Here is a 23194-nt window from a genome sequence, read left to right as displayed (position 1 = left end):
GAAATTAGAAGCTAGGAGCTCTTGAAATTAGAAGCTAGGAGCTCTTGAAGCTAGAAGCTAGGAGCTCTTGAAATTAGAAGCTAGGAGCTAGGAGCTCTTGAAATTAGAAGCTAGGAGCTAGAAGCTAGGAGCTCTTGAAATTAGAAGCTAGGAGCTATGTGCTGTATTATAGTATTGGTGCTGTGTGTTGTTAACATAAACTACTCTTTGTAAACTGTCATGATGATACCATGATATTTACACGTAACTAGCTAACATTAGTACAAAGCGTTCCAGTTTGAAACTGGGTCTGTTTGATGTAACTGTGTTACTTCGCATGTTACTGAGAGTAAATCATCACTAGGAGACAAATCAGCTGATGTGGAGAGAGAGGTGTTAAAGAACCTTCTGCACCCCCTAACCCCCCCACACACACGCTACTCCATGTCTCTTAGCACATACAGCAGCATATGGAGGCTACGTGTGGAATATCCTCTGACCAGCCGGCTGGAGAGACAAGGGAGGGTTTGTGATTCCCACCTTCCTGCCCTCTCTCCTCTCCCCCTTCTTATCCCATTTCCTCCTCCTCTCTCCCCTTCACCCCCCCCCCCCCTCTCACCCCTTTCCTCCCACTCTCCCCCTCTTTTCCTCCCTGAGGAAATGCAGGGGAAATCCATTCCCAGATTCCCAGTCCTAGAAAGAGTAAATATATTATGGCTCTGGATGGAAAGAGTCAGTCAGCCTTAGTCAACAGCTGGATCTTCTGTGGAGCCGGGGGGGTTAGCCTAGTCGTCTGAGGGGGGTTAGCCTAGTCGTCTGAGTGGGGTTAGCTTAGTCGTCTGAGGGGGTTAGCCTAGTCGTCTGAGGGGGGTTAGCCTAGTCGTCTGAGGGGGGTTAGCCTAGTCGTCTGAGGGGGGTTAGCCTAGTCGTCTGAGGGGGGTTAGCCTAGTCGTCTGGGTGGGGGGAGTTAGCCTAGTCGTCTGGGTGGGGGGAGTTAGCCCAGTCGTCTGAGGGGGGTTAGCCTAGTTCCTATGCTCACTGAGTCTGTACATAGTCAAAGCTTTCCTTCATTTTGGGTCAGTCACAGTGGTCAGGTATTCTGTCTCTATGTCCTCTCTGTTTAGGGTCAGTCACAGTGGTCAGGTATTCTGCCACTGTGTCCTCTCTGTTTAGGGTCAGTCACAGTGGTCAGGTATTCTGTCTCTATGTCCTCTCTGTTCAGGGTCAGTCACAGTGGTCTGGTATTCTGCCACTGTGTACTCTCTGTTTAGGGTCAGTCACAGTGGTCAGGTATTCTGTCTCTATGTCCTCTCTGTTTAGGGTCAGTCACATTGGTCAGGTATTCTGTCTCTATGTTCTCTCTGTTTAGGGTCAGTCACAGTGGTCAGGTATTCTGTCTCTATGTCCTCTCTGTTTAGGGTCAGTCACAGTGGTCAGGTATTCTGCCACTGTGTCCTCTCTGTTTAGGGTCAGTCACAGTGGTCAGGTATTCTGTCTCTATGTCCTCTCTGTTCAGGGTCAGTCACAGTGGTCAGGTATTCTGCCACTGTGTACTCTCTGTTTAGGGTCAGTCACAGTGGTCAGGTATTCTGTCTCTATGTCCTCTCTGTTTAGGGTCAGTCACATTGGTCAGGTATTCTGTCTCTATGTTCTCTCTGTTTAGGGTCAGTCACAGTGGTCAGGTATTCTGTCTCTATGTCCTCTCTGTTTAGGGTCAGTCACAGTGGTCAGGTATTCTGTCTCTATGTCCTCTCTGTTTAGGGTCAGTCACAGTGGTCAGGTATTCTGTCTCTATGTACTCTCTGTTTAGGGTCAGTCACAGTGGTCAGGTATTCTGCCGCTATGTCCTCTCTGTTTAGGGTCAGTCACAGTGGTCAGGTATTCTGCCTCTATGTCCTCTCTGTTTAGGGTCAGTCACAGTGGTCAGGTATTCTGCTACTGTGTCCTCTCTGTTTAGGGTCAGTCACAGTGGTCAGGTATTCTGCTACTGTGTCCTCTCTGTTTAGGGTCAGTCACAGTGGTCAGGTATTCTACCACTGTGTACTCTCTGTTTAGGGTCAGTCACAGTGGTCAGGTATTCTGCCTCTATGTCCTCTGTTTAGGGCCAAATAGTATTCTAGTTTTCTGTTTTTTGTTCAATTCTTTCGCATGTTTCAAGTAATTATCTTACTGTTTTCTCATGATTTGGTTGGGTCTAATTGTGTTGCTTTTCCCCCTCTCTCCCTCCCTCTCCCCCTCTCTCCCTCTCTCTATCTCTGTCTCTCTCTCTCCCCTCTCTCCCTCCCTCTCCCCCCCCTCTCCCCCTCTCCCCCTCTCTCCCCCTCTCCCCCTCTCCCCTCTCCCCCTCTCTCTGTCTCCCCTCTCTCCCTCTCTCCCCTCTCCCCCTCTCCCCCTCTCCCCCTCTCCCCCTCTCCCCCTCCCCCTCTCCCCCTCTCCCCCCCTCTCCCCCTCCCCCTCTCTCCCCCTCTCCCCCTCTCCCCCCTCTCCCCCTCTCCCCTCTCTCCCCCTCTCCCCCTCTCCCCCTCTCTCCCCCTCTCCCCCTCTCTCCCTCTCTCCCTCTCCCCCTCTCTCCCTCTCCCCTCTCTCCCCTCTCCCTCTCTCCCCCTCTCCCCCTCCCCTCTCTCCCCCCCCCTCTCCCCCCTCTCCCCCTCTCCCCCTCTCCCCTCCCCTCCCCTCCCCTCCCTCTCCCCCTCTCCCTCCCTCTCCCCTCTCTCCCTCTCTCCCTCCCTCTCCCCCTCTCTCCCTCCCTCTCCCCCTCTCCTATAGAGAATCTCTTGGTAATAACAGTAGCTACAGAGGACACTGATGGCTTCACCCGGTTTATGAGAACCAGCAAAGAGTTCAACTATACTGTTAAGGTACACACCGACACACCTACACACACTCCCACACCTACACACACACACACCATCACACACTCCCACACCTAGACACACTCCCACACCTACACACACTCCCACACCTAGACACACTCCCACACCTAGACACACTCCCACACCTGCACACACTCCCACACCTGCACACACTCCCACACCTAGACACACTCCCACACCTAGACACACTCCCACACCATCACACACCCACACCTAGACACACTCCCACACCTAGACACACCTAGACACACCTACACACTCCCAGACACACTCCCACACCTAGACACACCTAGACACACCTAGACACACTCCCACACCTAGACACACTCCCACACCTAGACACACCTAGACACACCTAGACACACTCCCACACCTAGACACACTCCCACACCTAGACACACTCCCACACCTAGACACACCTAGACACACTCCCACACCTAGACACACTCCCACACCTAGACACACTCCCACACCTAGACACACTCCCACACCTAGACACACTCCCACACCTACACACACTCCCACACCTAGACACACTCCCACACCTACACACACTCCCACTCCCACGCCTACACCTAAACACACACACATTCCCTGTAATATATGTGTGTGTGTGATCCGGTGTGTGTAGGTGCTGGGTCTAGGTGAACAGTGGAAGGGAGGAGACGTTGCTCGCACTGTTGGAGGAGGTCAGAAAGTTCGCTGGCTGAAGACAGAACTCCTCAAACACTCTGCCAAGAAGGACATGGTCATTATGTTTGTGGACAGGTGGGTCTACACTAGTCTACACTAGAAGGACATGGTCATTATGTTTGTGGACAGGTGGGTCTACACTAGTCTACACTAGAAGGACATGGTCATTATGTTTGTGGACAGGTGGGTCTACACTAGTCTACACTAGAAGGACATGGTCATTATGTTTGTGGACAGGTGGGTCTACACTAGTCTACACTAGAAGGACATGGTCATTATGTTTGTGGACAGGTGGGTCTACTGCAACACATGTTGTCTACACTAGCTTGTGTTGTCTACACTAGCACGTCTACACTAGCTTGTGTTGTCTACACTAGCACGTCTACACTAGCTTGCGTTGTCTACACTAGCACGTCTACACTAGCACGTCTACACCAGCTTGTGTTGTCTACACTAGCACGTCTACACTAACTTGCGTTGTCTACACTAGCACGTCTACACTAGCTTGCGTTGTCTACACTAGCACGTCTACACTAGCACGTCTACACCAGCTTGTGTTGTCTACACTAGCACGTCTAAACTAGCACGTCTACACTAGCACGTCTACACTAGCACGTCTCCACTAGCACGTCTCCACTAGCACGTCTACACCAGCTTGTGTTGTCTACACTAGCACGTCTACACTAGCACGTCTAAACTAGCTTGTGTTGTCTACACTAGCACGTCTACACTAGCACGTCTAAACTAGCTTGTGTTGTCTACACTAGCACGTCTAAACTAGCACGTCTACACTAGCACGTCTACACCAGCTTGTGTTGTCTACACTAGCACGTCTACACTAGCTTGTGTTGTCTACACTAGCACGTCTACACTAGCTTGTGTTGTCTACACTAGCACGTCTACACTAGCACGTCTACACCAGCACGTCTACACTAGCACGTCTACACCAGCTTGTGTTGTCTACACTAGCACGTCTACACTAGCTTGTGTTGTCTACACTAGCACGTCTACACTAGCTTGCGTTGTCTACACTAGCACGTCTACACCAGCTTGCGTTGTCTACACTAGCACGTCTACACTAGCTTGTGTTGTCTACACTAGCACGTCTACACCAGCTTGTGTTGTCTACACTAGCACGTCTACACTAACTTGCGTTGTCTACACTAGCACGTCTACACCAGCTTGTGTTGTCTCCACTAGCACGTCTCCACTAGCACGTCTCCACTAGCACGTCTACACTAGCACGTCTAAACTAGCTTGTGTTGTCTACACTAGCACGTCTCCACTAGCTTGTGTTGTCTACACTAGCACGTCTCCACTAGCACGTCTAAACTAGCTTGTGTTGTCTACACTAGCACGTCTCCACTAGCACGTCTCCACTAGCATGTCTCCACTAGCACGTCTCCACTAGCACGTCTCCACTAGCTTGTGTTGTCTACACTAGCACGTCTCCACTCGCACGTCTCCACTAGCACGTCTAAACTAGCTTGTGTTGTCTACACTAGCACGTCTCCACTAGCACGTCTCCACTAGCACGTCTCCACTAGCTTGTGTTGTCTACAATGTGTTGTCTACAATGTGTTGTCTACAATGTGTTGTCTACACTGTGTTGTCTACACTAGCTTGTGTTGTCTACACTAGCACGTCTACACTAGCTTGTGTTGTCTACACTAGCACGTCTACACTAGCTTGTGTTGTCTACACTGTCTTGTCTACACTAGCTTGTGTTGTCTACACTGTGTTGTCTACACTAGCTTGTGTTGTCTACACTGTGTTGTCTACACTAGCTTGTGTTGTCTACACTGTGTTGTCTACACTAGCTCGTGTTGTCTACTGTGTTGTCTACACTAGCTAGTGGGGCTGTTTGATCAGCTGTTTGTGGTTGGGTGTTGCCCCACTCTCTGCTTGATCTAATATGACGTGGGCTGGTGGGCCCTGGAATGACGATGGTGATGATGAAGGCTCCCTCCTCTTCCTCTGTAGTTATGATGTAATCCTAGCCAGTGGTCCAGAAGAGTTGCTGTGGAAGTTTTCCAGACTGGGTCATCGGCTGGTGTTCTCTGCCGAGGGCTTCTGTTGGCCTGACCAGAAACTAGCCCCCAAATACCCCCCTGTCCACACCGGGAAGAGATACCTCAACTCTGGAGGTAAAACACACATATACACACACACACACACACACACACACACACACACACAATTACATTACTACACACCGGGAAGAGAACTCTGATAAAACACACATAAACTCACACAGGTAAAACACATTACACACACAAGAGATACAAACTCTGGACACACACACACACACACACACACACACACACACACACACACACACACACACACAATTACATTACTACACACTGGGAAGAGATACCTCAACTCTGGAGGTAAAACACACATATACACACACACACACACACACACAGACACAATTATACTACTATACACACCCTTTAAAAAATATATATATTTTATTTATTTTACAATTATTTAACAACAAATTCTGGGCCTACCGGGTGGCACAGTGCTAGCTGTGCCACCAGAGACTCTGGGTTCGAGCCCAGGCTCTGTCGCAGCCGGCCGCGAGGTCAATGGGGCGACGCACAATTGGCCTAGAGTCGTCACATTGGTGCGGCTGGCTTCCGGATTGAATGTGCGTTGTGTCAAGAAGGAGTGCGGTTGGGTTGTGTTTCGTGGGACGCATGGCTCTCGGCCTTGGCCTCTCCAGAGTCCGTACGGGAGTTGCTGCAATGAGACAAGACTAACTACCAATTGGATACCGCGAAATTTGGGAGAAAAAAGGGGGTAAAAAAAAGGAACAAATTCTTATTTTCAATGACGGCCTCGGAACAGTGGGTTAACTGACCTAGGAACAGTGGGTTAACTGACCTAGGAACAGTGGGTTAACTGGTCTAGGAACAGTGGGTTAACTGGTCTAGGAACAGTGGGTTAACTGGTCTAGGAACAGTGGGTTAACTGGTCTAGGAACAGTGGGTTAACTGACCTAGGAACAGTGGGTTAACTGGTCTAGGAACAGTGGGTTAACTGGTCTAGGAACAGTGGGTTAACTGGTCTAGGAACAGTGGGTTAACTGGTCTAGGAACAGTGGGTTAACTGACCTAGGAACAGTGGGTTAACTGGTCTAGGAACAGTGGGTTAACTGGTCTAGGAACAGTGGGTTAACTGGTCTAGGAACAGTGGGTTAACTGGTCTAGGAACAGTGGGTTAACTGGCCTCGGAACAGTGGGTTAACTGGCCTCGGAACAGTGGGTTAACTGGCCTAGGAACAGTGGGTTAACTGGTCTAGGAACAGTGGGTTAACTGGCCTAGGAACAGTGGGTTAACTGGTCTAGGAACAGTGGGTTAACTGGCCTAGGAACAGTGGGTTAACTGGTCTAGGAACAGTGGGTTAACTGGCCTAGGAACAGTGGGTTAACTGGTCTAGGAACAGTGGGTTAACTGGTCTAGGAACAGTGGGTTAACTGGTCTAGGAACAGTGGGTTAACTGGTCTAGGAACAGTGGGTTAACTGGCCTAGGAACAGTGGGTTAACTGGTCTAGGAACAGTGGGTTAACTGGCCTAGGAACAGTGGGTTAACTGGCCTAGGAACAGTGGGTTAACTGGCCTCGGAACAGTGGGTTAACTGGTCTAGGAACAGTGGGTTAACTGGTCTAGGAACAGTGGGTTAACTGGTCTAGGAACAGTGGGTTAACTGGTCTAGGAACAGTGGGTTAACTGGCCTAGGAACAGTGGGTTAACTGGCCTCGGAACAGTGGGTTAACTGGCCTCGGAACAGTGGGTTAACTGGTCTAGGAACAGTGGGTTAATTGGTCTAGGAACAGCGGGTTAACTGGTCTAGGAACAGCGGGTTAACTGGTCTAGGAACAGTGGGTTAACTGGTCTAGGAACAGTGGGTTAACTGGTCTAGGAACAGTGGGTTAACTGGTCTAGGAACAGTGGGTTAACTGGTCTAGGAACAGTGGGTTAACTGGTCTAGGAACAGTGGGTTAACTGGTCTGGGAACAGTGGGTTAACTGGTCTGGGAACAGTGGGTTAACTGGTCTGGGAACAGTGGGTTAACTGGTCTGGGAACAGTGGGTTAACTGGTCTGGGAACAGTGGGTTAACTGGTCTGGGAACAGTGGGTTAACTGGTCTGGGAACAGTGGGTTAACTGGTCTGGGAACAGTGGGTTAACTGGCCTCGGAACAGTGGGTTAACTGGCCTCGGAACAGTGGGTTAACTGGTCTCGGAACAGTGGGTTAACTGGCCTCGGAACAGTGGGTTAACTGGTCTCGGTACAGTGGGTTAACTGGCCTCGGAACAGTGGGTTAACTGGCCTCGGAACAGTGGGTTAACTGGCCTCGGAACAGTGGGTTAACTGGCCTCGGAACAGTGGGTTAACTGGCCTCGGAACAGTGGGTTAACTGGCCTCGGAACAGTGGGTTAACTGGTCTAGGAACAGTGGGTTAACTGGCCTCGGAACAGTGGGTTAACTGGCCTCGGAACAGTGGGTTAACTGGCCTCGGAACAGTGGGTTAACTGGCCTCGGAACAGTGGGTTAACTGGCCTCGGACCAGTGGGTTAACTGGCCTCGGACCAGTGGGTTAACTGGCCTCGGAACAGTGGGTTAACTGGCCTCGGACCAGTGGGTTAACTGGCCTCGGAACAGTGGGTTAACTGGCCTCGGAACAGTGGGTTCCTTGTTCAGGGGCAGAATGACAGATTTTTACCTTGTCAGCTCGGGGGATTCCATCTAGCAACCTTTCAGTTACTAGTCCAACGCGCCAACCAATGCAGCCCCAATTTACACTACTACACACTACTACATACTATCACACCACTACACACCACTACCCATGGTTTCCTTTAGGACAATTTGTTGCCGGACCAGTTACCATTAGGTTTATCAGACACATCATTAGGTTTATCAGACACATCATTAGGTTTATCAGACAGACACATCATTAGGTTTATCAGACAGACACATCATTAGGTTTATCAGACAGACACATCATTAGGTTTATCAGTCAGACACATCATTAGGTTTATCAGACACACCATGAGGTTTATCAGACACATCATGAGGTTTATCAGTCAGACACACCATGAGGTTTATCAGACACATCATGAGGTTTATCAGTCAGACACACCATGAGGTTTATCAGACACATCATGAGGTTTATCAGTCAGACACACCATGAGGTTTATCAGACACACCATGAGGTTTATCAGACACACCATGAGGTTTATCAGACACATCATTAGGTTTATCAGACACATCATTAGGTTTATCAGACACATCATTAGGTTTATCAGACACACCATGAGGTTTATCAGTCAGACACATCATTAGGTTTATCAGACACACCATGAGGTTTATCAGACACATCATTAGGTTTATCAGACAGACACATCATTAGGTTTATCAGACAGACACACCATTAGGTTTATCAGACACACCATTAGGTTTATCAGACACACCATTAGGTTTATCAGACAGACACACCATTAGGTTTATCAGACAGACACACCATTAGGTTTATCAGTCAGACACACCATTAGGTTTATCAGACAGACACATCATTAGGTTTATCAGACAGACACACCATTAGGTTTATCAGACACACCATTAGGTTTATCAGACACACCATTAGGTTTATCAGACACACCATTAGGTTTATCAGACAGACACACCATTAGGTTTATCAGACAGACACACCATTAGGTTTATCAGACAGACACACCATTAGGTTTATCAGACAGACACACCATTAGGTTTATCAGTCAGACACATCATGAGGTTTATCAGACACATCATGAGGTTTATCAGACACACCATTAGGTTTATCAGACACACCATTAGGTTTATCAGACACACCATTAGGTTTATCAGACACACCATTAGGTTTATCAGACACACCATTAGGTTTATCAGACACACCATTAGGTTTATCAGACACATCATGAGGTTTATCAGACACATCATTAGGTTTATCAGACACATCATTAGGTTTATCAGACACATCATTAGGTTTATCAGACACACCATTAGGTTTATCAGACACACCATTAGGTTTATCAGACAGACACATCATTAGGTTTATCAGACACATCATTAGGTTTATCAGACACACCATTAGGTTTATCAGACACACCATTAGGTTTATCAGACACACCATTAGGTTTATCAGACAGACACATCATTAGGTTTATCAGACACATCATTAGGTTTATCAGACAGACACATCATTAGGTTTATCAGACACACCATTAGGTTTATCAGACACACCATTAGGTTTATCAGACACACCATTAGGTTTATCAGACACACCATTAGGTTTATCAGACACACCATTAGGTTTATCAGACACACCATTAGGTTTATCAGTCAGACACATCATTAGGTTTATCAGACACACCATGAGGTTTATCAGACACACCATGAGGTTTATCAGACACACCATGAGGTTTATCAGACACGCCATGAGGTTTATCAGACACGCCATTAGGTTTATCAGTTTTAGGGTCGGCTGTAGTGTGGTAACCCTGGAGTGTGTCTTTGTGGTAAGGGTTTATAGGGTCGGCTGTAGTGTGTTAACCCTGGAGTGTGTCTTTGTGGTAAGGGTTTATAGGGTCGGCTGTAGTGTGTTAACCCTGGAGTGTGTCTGTCTTTGTGGTAAGGGTTTATAGGGTATGCTGTAGTGTGTTAACCCTGGAGTGTGTCTTTGTGGTAAGGGTTTATAGGGTCGGCTGTAGTGCGTTAACCCTGGAGTGTGTCTGTCTTTGTGGTAAGGGTTTATAGGGTATGCTGTAGTGTGTTAACCCTGGAGTGTGTCTTTGTGGTAAGGGTTTATAGGGTCGGCTGTAGTGTGTTAACCCTGGAGTGTGTCTGTCTTTGTGGTAAGGGTTTATAGGGTATGCTGTAGTGCGTTAACCCTGGAGTGTGTCTGTCTTTGTGGTAAGGGTTTATAGGGTATGCTGTAGTGTGTTAACCCTGGAGTGTGTCTTTGTGGTAAGGGTTTATAGGGTCTTTGGCTGTTTAGTGTGGTAACCCTGGAGTGTGTCTGTCTGTGTGGTAAGGGTTTATAGGGTCGGGTATGGTTTATAGGGAATGGCTGTTAACCCTGGAGTGTGTCTGTCTTTGTGGTAAGGGTTTATAGGGTGAGTGTGTTAACCCTGGAGTGTGTCTGTCTTTGTGGTAAGGGTTTATAGGGTCGGCTGTAGTGCGTTAACCCTGGAGTGTGTCTGTCTTTGTGGTAAGGGTTTATTGGGTCGGCTGTAGTGTGTTAACCCTGGAGTCTGTGTGGTAAGGGTTTATAGGGTCGGCTGTAGTGTGTTAACCCTGGTGTCTGTGTGGTAAGGGTTTATAGGGTATGCTGTAGTGTGTTAACCCTGGAGTGTGTCTGTCTTTGTGGTAAGGGTTTATAGGGTATGCTGTAGTGTGTTAACCCTGGAGTGTGTCTTTGTGGTAAGGGTTTATAGGGTATGCTGTAGTGCGTTAACCCTGGAGTGTGTCTGTCTTTGTGGTAAGGGTTTATAGGGTCGGCTGTAGTGTGTTAACCCTGGAGTGTGTCTGTCTTTGTGGTAAGGGTTTATAGGGTATGCTGTAGTGCGTTAACCCTGGAGTGTGTCTGTCTTTGTGGTAAGGGTTTATAGGGTCGGCTGTAGTGTGTTAACCCTGGAGTGTGTCTGTCTTTGTGGTAAGGGTTTATAGGGTCGGCTGTAGTGCGTTAACCCTGGAGTCTGTCTTTGTGGTAAGGGTTTATAGGGTCGGCTGTAGTGTGTTAACCCTGGAGTGTGTCTTTGTGGTAAGGGTTTATAGGGTATGCTGTAGTGCGTTAACCCTGGAGTGTGTCTTTGTGGTAAGGGTTTATAGGGTCGGCTGTAGTGTGTTAACCCTGGAGTGTGTCTTTGTGGTAAGGGTTTATAGGGTATGCTGTAGTGCGTTAACCCTGGAGTGTGTCTTTGTGGTAAGGGTTTATAGGGTCGGCTGTAGTGCGTTAACCCTGGAGTGTGTCTGTCTGTGTGGTAAGGGTTTATAGGGTCGGATGTAGTGTGTTAACCCTGGAGTGTGTCTGTCTTTGTGGTAAGGGTTTATAGGGTCGGCTGTAGTGCGTTAACCCTGGAGTGTGTCTGTCTTTGTGGTAAGGGTTTATAGGGTCGGCTGTAGTGCGTTAACCCTGGAGTGTGTCTGTCTGTGTGGTAAGGGTTTATAGGGTCGGCTGTAGTGTGTTAACCCTGGAGTGTGTCTGTCTTTGTGGTAAGGGTTTATAGGGTATGCTGTAGTGTGTTAACCCTGGAGTGTGTCTGTCTTTGTGGTAAGGGTTTATAGGGTATGCTGTAGTGCGTTAACCCTGGAGTGTGTCTTTGTGGTAAGGGTTTATAGGGTCGGCTGTAGTGTGTTAACCCTGGTGTCTGTGTGGTAAGGGTTTATAGGGTCGGCTGTAGTGCGTTAACCCTGGAGTGTGTCTTTGTGGTAAGGGTTTATAGGGTCGGCTGTAGTGTGTTAACCCTGGAGTCTGTGTGGTAAGGGTTTATAGGGTCGGCTATAGTGTGTTAACCCTGGAGTGTGTCTTTGGTAAGGGTTTATAGGGTCGGCTGTAGTGTGTTAACCCTGGTGTCTGTGTGGTAAGGGTTTATAGGGTCGGGTGTTTAGTGTGTTAACCCTGGTGTCTGTGTGGTAAGGGTTTATAGGGTCGGCTGTAGTGTGTTAACCCTGGAGTGTGTCTTTGGTAAGGGTTTATAGGGTCGGCTGTAGTGTGTTAACCCTGGAGTGTGTCTGTGTGGTAAGGGTTTATAGGGTCGGCTGTAGTGTGTTAACCCTGGAGTCTGTCTGTGTGGTAAGGGTTTATAGGGTCGGCTGTAGTGTGTTAACCCTGGAGTGTGTCTTTGGTAAGGGTTTATAGGGTCGGCTGTAGTGCGTTAACCCTGGAGTGTGTCTGTCTGTGTGGTAAGGGTTTATAGGGTCGGCTGTAGTGCGTTAACCCTGGAGTGTGTCTGTCTTTGTGGTAAGGGTTTATAGGGTCGGCTGTAGTGTGTTAACCCTGGAGTGTGTCTGTCTGTGTGGTAAGGGTTTATAGGGTCGGCTGTAGTGCGTTAACCCTGGAGGGTGTCTGTCTTTGTGGTAAGGGTTTATAGGGTCGGCTGTAGTGCGTTAACCCTGGAGTGTGTCTGTCTGTGTGGTAAGGGTTTATAGGGTCGGCTGTAGTGCGTTAACCCTGGAGTGTGTCTGTCTTTGTGGTAAGGGTTTATAGGGTCGGCTGTAGTGTGTTAACCCTGGTGTCTTTGTGGTAAGGGTTTATAGGGTCGGCTGTAGTGCAGCTGGGAAAGGCTCAAATTTTCTTTCCGTTAACCCTGGAGTGTGTCTGTCTTTGTGGTAAGGGTTTATAGGGTCGGCTGTAGTGCGTTAACCCTGGAGTGTGTCTGTCTGTGTGGTAAGGGTTTATAGGGTCGGCTGTAGTGTGTTAACCCTGGAGTGTGTCTGTCTTTGTGGTAAGGGTTTATAGGGTCGGCTGTAGTGCGTTAACCCTGGAGTGTGTCTGTCTTTGTGGTAAGGGTTTATAGGGTCGGCTGTAGTGCGTTAACCCTGGAGTGTGTCTGTCTGTGTGGTAAGGGTTTATAGGGTCGGCTGTAGTGTGTTAACCCTGGAGTGTGTCTGTCTGTGTGGTAAGGGTTTATAGGGTCGGCTGTAGTGTGTTAACCCTGGAGTGTGTCTGTCTGTGGTAAGGGTTTATAGGGTCGGCTGTAGTGTGTTAACCCTGGAGTGTGTCTGTCTGTGGTAAGGGTTTATAGGGTCGGCTGTAGTGTGTTAACCCTGGTGTCTGTGTGGTAAGGGTTTATAGGGTCGGCTGTAGTGTGTTAACCCTGGTGTCTGTGTGGTAAGGGTTTATAGGGTCGGCTGTAGTGCGTTAACCCTGGAGTGTGTCTGTCTTTGTGGTAAGGGTTTATAGGGTCGGCTGTAGTGTGTTAACCCTGGAGTGTGTCTGTCTTTGTGGTAAGGGTTTATAGGGTCGGCTGTAGTGTGTTAACCCTGGAGTGTGTCTTTGTGGTAAGGGTTTATAGGGTCGGCTGTAGTGTGTTAACCCTGGTGTCTGTGTGGTAAGGGTTTATAGGGTCGGCTGTAGTGTGTTAACCCTGGAGTCTGTGTGGTAAGGGTTTATAGGGTCGGCTGTAGTGTGTTAACCCTGGAGTCTGTGTGGTAAGGGTTTATAGGGTCGGCTGTAGTGTGTTAACCCTGGAGTGTGTCTGTGTGGTAAGGGTTTATAGGGTCGGCTGTAGTGTGTTAACCCTGGTGTCTGTGTGGTAAGGGTTTATAGGGTCGGCTGTAGTGTGTTAACCCTGGTGTCTGTGTGGTAAGGGTTTATAGGGTCAGCTGTAGTGTGTTAACCCTGGTGTCTGTGTGGTAAGGGTTTATAGGGTCGGCTGTAGTGCGTTAACCCTGGAGTGTGTCTGTCTGTGTGGTAAGGGTTTATAGGGTCGGCTGTAGTGTGTTAACCCTGGAGTGTGTCTGTCTTTGTGGTAAGGGTTTATAGGGTCGGCTGTAGTGCGTTAACCCTGGAGTGTGTCTGTCTTTGTGGTAAGGGTTTATAGGGTCGGCTGTAGTGTGTTAACCCTGGAGTGTGTCTGTCTTTGTGGTAAGGGTTTATAGGGTCGGCTGTAGTGCGTTAACCCTGGAGTGTGTCTGTCTGTGTGGTAAGGGTTTATAGGGTCGGCTGTAGTGTGTTAACCCTGGTGTCTGTGTGGTAAGGGTAAATAGGGTCGGCTGTAGTGCGTTAACCCTGGAGTGTGTCTGTCTTTGTGGTAAGGGTTTATAGGGTCGGCTGTAGTGTGTTAACCCTGGAGTCTGTCTGTCTGTGTGGTAAGGGTTTATAGGGTCGGCTGTAGTGTGTTAACCCTGGAGTGTGTCTTTGTGGTAAGGGTTTATAGGGTCGGCTGTAGTGTGTTAACCCTGGAGTGTGTCTTTGTGGTAAGGGTTTATAGGGTCGGCTGTAGTGAGTTAACCCTGGAGTGAGTCTGTCTGTGTGGTAAGGGTTTATAGGGTCGGCTGTAGTGTCTTAACCCTGGTGTCTGTGTGGTAAGGGTTTATAGGGTCGGCTGTAGTGTGTTAACCCTGGAGTCTGTCTGTGTGGTAAGGGTTTATAGGGTCGGCTGTAGTGCGTTAACCCTGGAGTCTGTCTGTGTGGTAAGGGTTTATAGGGTCGGCTGTAGTGTCTTAACCCTGGTGTCTGTGTGGTAAGGGTTTATAGGGTCGGCTGTAGTGTGTTAACCCTGGTGTCTGTGTGGTAAGGGTTTATAGGGTCGGCTGTAGTGTGTTAACCCTGGAGTGTGTCTGTGTGGTAAGGGTTTATAGGGTCGGCTGTAGTGTGTTAACCCTGGAGTGTGTCTTTGTGGTAAGGGTTTATAGGGTCGGCTGTAGTGTGTTAACCCTGGAGTCTGTCTGTGTGGTAAGGGTTTATAGGGTCGGCTGTAGTGTGTTAACCCTGGTGTCTGTGTGGTAAGGGTTTATAGGGTCGGCTGTAGTGTGTTAACCCTGGTGTCTGTGTGGTAAGGGTTTATAGGGTCGGCTGTAGTGTGTTAACCCTGGAGTGTGTCTGTCTTTGTGGTAAGGGTTTATAGGGTCGGCTGTAGTGTGTTAACCCTGGAGTGTGTCTGTCTTTGTGGTAAGGGTTTATAGGGTCGGCTCCAGAGCTCAGTGAGATTGTTCAACAGTGGAACCATAAAGACAACGATGATGACCAACTCTTCTACACCAAGATCTACCTGGACAAAGTACAACGGGTTAGTATGACCTCTAACCTTTTACAATAAGATATACAGTTGAAGTAGGAAGTTTACACATACACCTTAGCCCAAATACATTTAAACTCACTATTTAACTATTCCTGACATTTAATCACAGTAAAAATTCTGTTTTAGGTCAGGTAGGATCACCACTTTATTTTAAGAATGTGAAATGTCAGAATAATAGTAGAGAGAATGATTTATTTCAGCTGTTATTTCTTTCATCACATTCCCAGTGGGTCAGAAGTTTACATACACTCAATTAGTATTTGGTAGCGTTGCCTTTAAATTGTTGAACTTGGGCCAAATGTTTCGGGTAGCCTTCCACAAGCTTCCCACAATAAGTTGGGTGAATTTTGGTCCATTCCCCCTGAGAGAGCTGATGTAACTGAGTCAGGTTTGTAGGCCTCCTTGCTCATGGGTGCACCTCCCAGCTGCCCACTGCTCTGAGGCTAGGCGACACGGTCACCACTGATAAATCCATGATAATCGAAAATGTCAATAAGCATTTCTCAACGCCTAGCCATGCTTTCCTCCTGGCTACCCCAACCTCGGCCAACAGCTCCGCCCCCCCCGCAGCTACTCGCCCAAGCCCCCCCAGCTTCTCCTTCACCCAAATCCAGATAACAGATGTTCTGAAAGAGCTGCAAAACCTGGACCCGTACAAATCAGCTGGGCTTGACAATCTGGACCCTCTATTTCTGAAACTATCCGCCGCCAATGTCGCAACCCCTATTACCAGCCTGTTCAACCTCTCTTTCATATCGTCTGAGATCCCCAAGGACTGGATCCCCAAGGACTGCCGCGGTCATCCCCCTCTTCAAAGGGGGAGACACTCTAGACCCAAACTGTTACAGGCCTATATCTATTCTACCCTGCCTTTCTAAGGTCTTCGAAAGCCAAGTCAACAAACAGATCACTGTCCATCTCAAATCCCACCGTACCTTCTCTGCTATGCAATCTGGTTTCCGAGCCGGTCACGGGTGCACTTCAGCCACGCTCAAGGTCCTAAATGATATCATAACCGCCATCGATAAAAGACAGTACTGTGCAGCCGTCTTCATCGACCTGGCCAAGGCTTTCGACTCTGTCAATCACCACATTCTTATTGGCAGACTCAACAGCCTTGGTTTCTCAAATGACTGCCTCGCCTGGTTCACCAACTACTTTGCAGACAGAGTTCAGTGTGTAAAATCAGATGGCACCCTGCTAGGACAAATAGTGGGACTGGAATGAGGAGCTCCACCCTGCTAGGACAAATAGTGGGACCGGAATGAGGAGCTCCACCCTGCTAGGACGAATAGTGGGACCGGAATGAGGAGCTCCACCCTGCTAGGACGAATAGTGGGACCGGAATGAGGAGCTCCACCCTGCTAGGACGAATAGTGGGACTGGAATGAGGAGCTCCACCCTGCTAGGACGAATAGTGGGACCGGAATGAGGAGCTCCACCCTGCTAGGACAAATAGTGGGACCGGAATGAGGAGCTCCACCCTGCTAGGACGAATAGTGGGACCGGAATGAGGAGCTCCACCCTGCTAGGACGAATAGTGGGACTGGAATGAGGAGCTCCACCCTGCTAGGACGAATAGTGGGACCGGAATGAGGAGCTCCACCCTGCTAGGACGAATAGTGGGACCGGAATGAGGAGCTCCACCCTGCTAGGACGAATAGTGGGACCGGAATGAGGAGCTCCACCCTGCTAGGACGAATAGTGGGACTGGAATGAGGAGCTCCACCCTGCTAGGACAAATAGTGGGACTGGAATGAGGAGCTCCACCCTGCTAGGACAAATAGTGGGACTGGAATGAGGAGCTCCACCCTGCTAGGACAAATAGTGGGACTGGAATGAGGAGCTACACCTTCCAGACAGATTCTACGCTACCACTTGTGTTTACATAGATTTGTCCATGAGAGATACAGTAACCTTCTGACCCCTGGCCTCTTAACCCCTGACCTTTAACTCCTGACCTGTAGCCTTTGCTTTGGTGGCGTATAGTAGACTAACTTTATTTATTTATTTATTTCACCTTTATTTAACCAGGTAGGCTAGTTGGGAACAAGTTCTCATTCAACAACGTTGTAGTAAACTTGTAATGTTGTGGTAATGTTATCTTTCAGACCAAGTACAACATGACTCTGGACCATCGCTCTAGAATCTTCCAGAACCTCAACGGAGCCATCGGTGAGATACATACACACACACCTAGTACTCCCACTGCTTAGAACCCCAATTCTGCCTCCATCTTCTCTGTGTTGTCTGAAGTGTGTTTAACTAACCTACATGTTATTTTCTCCCTACACACACACACCTAAACACACACACACACACACAGAGGAGGTGGTGCTGAAGTTTGAGAAGGCTCGTGTCCGTGCGAGGAACGTGGCCTATGACACACTTCCTGTTATTATCCATGGCAACGGACCCACCAAGGTAACCAATCCCGGCACAGCATCAGAACTTTGGGTCAATCTGGGTAGTGTACTATATACAGTGGGGCAAAATTGTGTAAGTTCTCCCACTTAAAAATATGAGAGAGGCCTGTAATTTTCATCATAGGTACACTTCAACTATGACAGACAAAATCAGAAAAAAAAATCTGAAAATCACATTGTAGGATTTTTAATGAATTTATTTGCAAATTATGGTGGAAAATAAGTATTTGGTCAATAACAAAAGTTTATCTCAATACTTTTACCCCCCCAGCTCCAGTTGAACTACCTGGGTAACTATGTCCCAACTGCCTGGACTCACGAGACCGGCTGTGGGATCTGTGACGACGACTTGATATACCTCAACGACACGCCTGTACGTACCTGTGTCTCTGTTTCTGTGTAGGATGAAGACAGGCCCCTGGTCTGTCTCTGTGTAGGATGAAGACAGGCCCCTGGTGTCTCTCTGTCTCTGTGTAGGATGAAGACAGGCCCCTGGTCTGTCTCTGTGTAGGATGAAGACAGGCCCCTGGTGTGTGTCTCTGTGTTCATGTCTCTGTAGGATGAAGACATGCCTCTGGTGTGTGTCTCTGTCTCTCTGTAGGATGAAGACAGGCCCCTGGTGTGTGTCTCTGTCTCTGTGTAGGATGAAGACATGCCCCTGGTGTGTCTCTGTGTAGGATGAAGACAGGCCCCTGGTGTGTCTCTCTGTCTCTGTGTAGGATGAAGACATGCCCCTGGTGTGTCTCTGTGTAGGATGAAGACATGCCCCTGGTGTGTCTCTGTGTAGGATGAAGACATTTTACATTACATTTAAGTCATTTAGCAGATGCTCTTATCCAGAGCGACTTACAAATTGGTGCATTCACCTTATGACATCCAGTGGAACAGCCACTTTACAACAGTGCATCTAAATCTTTTTAAGGGGGGTGAGAAGGATTACTTTATCCTATCCTAGGTATTCCTTAAAGAGGTGGGGTTTCAGGTGTCTCCGGAAGGTGGTGATTGACTCCGCTGTCCTGGCGTCGTGAGGGAGTTTGTTCCACCATTGGGGGGCCAGAGCAGCGAACAGTTTTGACTGGGCTGAGCGGGAACTGTACTTCCTCAGTGGTAGGGAGGCGAGCAGGCCAGAGGTGGATGAACGCAGTGCCCTTGTTTGGGTGTAGGGCCTGATCAGAGCCTGGAGGTACTGAGGTGCCGTTCCCCTCACAGCTCCGTAGGCAAGCACCATGGTCTTGTAGCGGATGCGAGCTTCAACTGGAAGCCAGTGGAGAGAGCGGAGGAGCGGGGTGACGTGAGAGAACTTGGGAAGGTTGAACATCAGACGGGCTGCGGCGTTCTGGATGAGTTGTAGGGGTTTAATGGCACAGGCAGGGAGCCCAGCCAACAGCGAGTTGCAGTAATCCAGATGGGAGATGACAAGTGCCTGGATTAGGACCTGCGCCGCTTCCTGTGTGAGGCAGGGTCGTACTCTGCGGATGTTGTAGAGCATGAACCTACAGGAACGGGCCACCGCCTTGATGTTAGTTGAGAACGACAGGGTGTTGTCCAGGATCACGCCAAGGTTCTTAGCGCTCTGGGAGGAGGACACAGTGGAGTTGTCAACCGTGATGGCGAGATCATGGAACGGGCAGTCCTTCCCCGGGAGGAAGAGCAGCTCCGTCTTGCCGAGGTTCAGCTTGAGGTGGTGATCCGTCATCCACACTGATATGTCTGCCAGACATGCAGAGATGCGATTCGCCACCTGGTCATCAGAAGGGGGAAAGGAGAAGATTAATTGTGTGTCGTCTGCATAGCAATGATAGGAGAGACCATATGAGGTTATGACAGAGCCAAGTGACTTGGTGTATAGCGAGAATAGGAGAGGGCCTAGAACAGAGCCCTGGGGGACACCAGTGGTGAGAGCACGTGGTGAGGAGACGGATTCTCGCCACGCCACCTGGTAGGAGCGACCTGTCAGGTAGGACGCAATCCAAGCGTGGCCGCGCCGGAGATGCCCAACTCGGAGAGGGTGGAGAGGAGGATCTGATGGTTCACAGTATCGAAGGCAGCCGATAGGTCTAGAAGGATGAGAGCAGAGGAGAGAGAGTTAGCTTTAGCAGTGCGGAGCGCCTCCGTGATACAGAGAAGAGCAGTCTCAGTTGAATGACTAGTCTTGAAACCTGACTGATTTGGATCAAGAAGGTCATTCTGAGAGAGATAGCGGGAGAGCTGGCCAAGGACGGCACGTTCAAGAGTTTTGGAGAGAAAAGAAAGAAGGGATACTGGTCTGTAGTTGTTGACATCGGAGGGATCGAGTGTAGGTTTTTTCAGAAGGGGTGCAACTCTCGCTCTCTTGAAGACGGAAGGGACGTAGCCAGCGGTCAGGGATGAGTTGATGAGCGAGGTGAGGTAAGGGAGAAGGTCTCCGAAATGGTCTGGAGAAGAGAGGAGGGGATAGGGTCAAGCGGGCAGGTTGTTGGGCGGCCGGCCGTCACAAGACGCGAGATTTCATCTGGAGAGAGAGGGAGAAAGAGGTCAGAGCACAGGGTAGGGCAGTGTGAGCAGAACCAGCGGTGTCGTTTGACTTAGCAAACGAGGATCGGATGTCGTCGACCTTCTTTTCAAAATGGTTGACGAAGTCATCTGCAGAGAGGGAGGAGGGGGGAGGGGGAGGGGGATTCAGGAGGGAGGAGAAGGTGGCAAAGAGCTTCCTAGGGTTAGAGGCAGATGCTTGGAATTTAGAGTGGTAGAAAGTGGCTTTAGCAGCAGCGACAGAAGAGGAAAATGTAGAGAGGAGGGAGTGAAAGGATGCCAGGTCCGCAGGGAGGCGAGTTTTCCTCCATTTCCGCTCGGCTGCCCGGAGCCCTGTTCTGTGAGCTCGCAATGAGTCGTCGAGCCACGGAGCGGGAGGGGAGGACCGAGCCGGCCTGGAGGATAGGGGACATAGAGAGTCAAAGGATGCAGAAAGGGAGGAGAGGAGGGTTGAGGAGGCAGAATCAGGAGATAGGTTGGAGAAGGTTTGAGCAGAGGGAAGAGATGATAGGATGGAAGAGGAGAGAGTAGCGGGGGAGAGAGAGCGAAGGTTGGGACGGCGCGATACCATCCGAGTAGGGGCAGTGTGGGAAGTGTTGGATGAGAGCGAGAGGGAAAAGGATACAAGGTAGTGGTCGGAGACTTGGAGGGGAGTTGCAATGAGGTTAGTGGAAGAACAGCATCTAGTAAAGATGAGGTCGAGCGTATTGCCTGCCTTGTGAGTAGTGGGGGAAGGTGAGAGGGAGAGGTCAAAAGAGGAGAGGAGTGGAAAGAAGGAGGCAGAGAGGAATGAGTCAAAGGTAGACGTGGGGAGGTTAAAGTCGCCCAGAACTGTGAGAGGTGAGCCGTCCTCAGGAAAGGAGCTTATCAAGGCATCAAGCTCATTGATGAACTCTCCGAGGAACCTGGAGGGCGATAAATGATAAGGATGTTAAGCTTGAAAGGGCTGGTAACTGTGACAGCATGGAATTCAAAGGAGGCGATAGACAGATGGGTAAGGGGAGAAAGAGAGAATGACCACTTGGGAGAGATGAGGATCCCGGTGCCACCACCCCGCTGACCAGAAGCTCTCGGGGTGTGCGAGAACACGTGGGCGGACGAAGAGAGAGCAGTAGGAGTAGCAGTGTTATCTGTGGTGATCCATGTTTCCGTCAGTGCCAAGAAGTCGAGGGACTGGAGGGAGGCATAGGCTGAGATGAACTCTGCCTTGTTGGCCGCAGATCGGCAGTTCCAGAGGCTACCGGAGACCTGGAACTCCACGTGGGTCGTGCGCGCTGGGACCACCAGATTAGGGTGGCCGCGGCCACGCGGTGGGGAGCGTTTGTATGGTCTGTGCAGAGAGGAGAGAACAGGGATAGACAGACACATAGTTGACAGGCTACAGAAGAGGCTACGCTAATGCAAAGGAGATTGAATGACAAGTGGACTACACGTCTCGAATGTTCAGAAAGTTGAGCTTACGTAGCAAGAATCTTATTGACTAAAATGATTAAAAATGATACAGTACTGCTGAAGTAGGCTAGCTGGCAGTGGCTGCGTTGTTGACTTTGTAGGCTAGCTGGCAGTGGCTGCGTTGTTGATTCGGGGCTAGCTGGCTAGCTAGCAGTGTTGATTACGTTACGTTGCGTTAAAAGAACGACAATAGCTGGCTAGGTAACCTAGAAAATCGCTCTAGACTACACAATTATCTTTGATACAGAGACGGCTATGTAGCTAGCTATGTAGCTAGCTACGATCAAACAAATCAAACCGTTGTACTGTAATGAAATGAAATGAAAATGTGATACTACCTGTGGAGCGAGGCGGAATGCGACCGGGTTGTTGAGTTCTAATCGGTAGACGTTGGCTAGCTGTTGGCTAGCTAGCAGTGTCTCCTACCTTAAGGACGACAAATAGCTGGCTGCGTTGTTGATTCAGGGGCTAGCTGGCTAGCTAGCTAGCAGTGTTGATTACGTTACGTTGCGTTAAAAGAACGACAATAGCTGGCTAGGTAACCTAGAAAATCGCTCTAGACTACACAATTATCTTTGATACAGAGATTATCTATGTAGCTAGCTATGTAGCTAGCTACGATCAAACAAATCAAACCGTTGTACTGTAATGAAATGAAATGAAAATGTGATACTACCTGTGGAGCGAGGCGGAATGCGACCGGGTTGTTGAGTTCTAATCGGTAGACGTTGGCTAGCTGTTGGCTAGCTAGCAGTGTCTCCTACCTTAAGGACGACAAATAGCTGGCTGCGTTGTTGATTCAGGGGCTAGCTGGCTAGCTAGCTAGCAGTGTTGATTACGTTACGTTGCGTTAAAAGAACGACAATAGCTGGCTAGGTAACCTAGAAAATCGCTCTAGACTACACAATTATCTACACAATTATCTTTGATACATAGACTGCTATGTAGCTAGCTATGTAGACGGTGGGCGTTAGCTAGCTGGCTAGCTGCTGGGCAGATACGTTAGGACGACGAAATACGATAATTACGCAATTATCTTTGATACAAAGACGGCTATGTAGCTAGCTAAGAAGAAATTGCTAAGATTAGACAAATCAAACCGTTGTACTATAATGAAATGTAATGAAAAGTTATACAACCTGCAGACCGAAGTGCGGATGCGACTGCTCGCTCCAACCCTTGAAATTGGACAAAGAATTTGTCTTTCATGAGTCAGACGGAAAGGATATACTCCAAACACCCGAACAGGCCCTCATCCCCGTAATGTCTCTCTGTCTCTGTGTAGGATGAAGACATGCCCCTGGTGTGTGTCTCTGTGTTCATGTCTCTCTGTCTCTGTAGGATGAAGACATGCCCCTGGTGTGTGTCTCTGTCTCTCTGTAGGATGAAGACATACCCCTGGTGTGTGTCTCTGTGTTCATGTCTCTCTGTCTCTCTGTAGGATGAAGACATGCCCCTGGTGT

At 49.1% G+C, this 23194-nt stretch overlaps 1 protein-coding gene across 4 annotated transcripts in view; it reads left to right on the top strand.

Moving 5' to 3' along the window:
- The window catches only part of plod3 (procollagen-lysine, 2-oxoglutarate 5-dioxygenase 3), a 120071-nt gene that overhangs the window by 12645 nt on the left and 84232 nt on the right, over positions 1-23194 (top strand). For 3 of the 4 annotated variants that reach the window (XM_065025104.1, XM_065025103.1, XM_065025102.1), the window contains exons 2-8: positions 2746-2837; positions 3484-3620; positions 5529-5692; positions 15218-15330; positions 17454-17517; positions 17669-17766; positions 18040-18141. In XM_065025104.1, coding sequence (XP_064881176.1) covers positions 2802-2837; positions 3484-3620; positions 5529-5692; positions 15218-15330; positions 17454-17517; positions 17669-17766; positions 18040-18141 — 714 coding nt within the window. In that variant the 5' untranslated portion in view covers positions 2746-2801. Of the gene's footprint in view, positions 1-2745; positions 2838-3483; positions 3621-3736; positions 3837-5528; positions 5693-15217; positions 15331-17453; positions 17518-17668; positions 17767-18039; positions 18142-23194 lie in introns of those variants that run through there. The other variant, XM_065025105.1, reaches the window with a different exon arrangement.

Source organism: Oncorhynchus nerka, linkage group LG12 (assembly GCF_034236695.1).
Source record: "Oncorhynchus nerka isolate Pitt River linkage group LG12, Oner_Uvic_2.0, whole genome shotgun sequence".
NCBI lineage: Eukaryota > Metazoa > Chordata > Actinopteri > Salmoniformes > Salmonidae > Oncorhynchus > Oncorhynchus nerka.
Note: the sequence above shows the minus strand (reverse complement) of the source record. Positions and strands in the feature narration are given on the sequence as shown.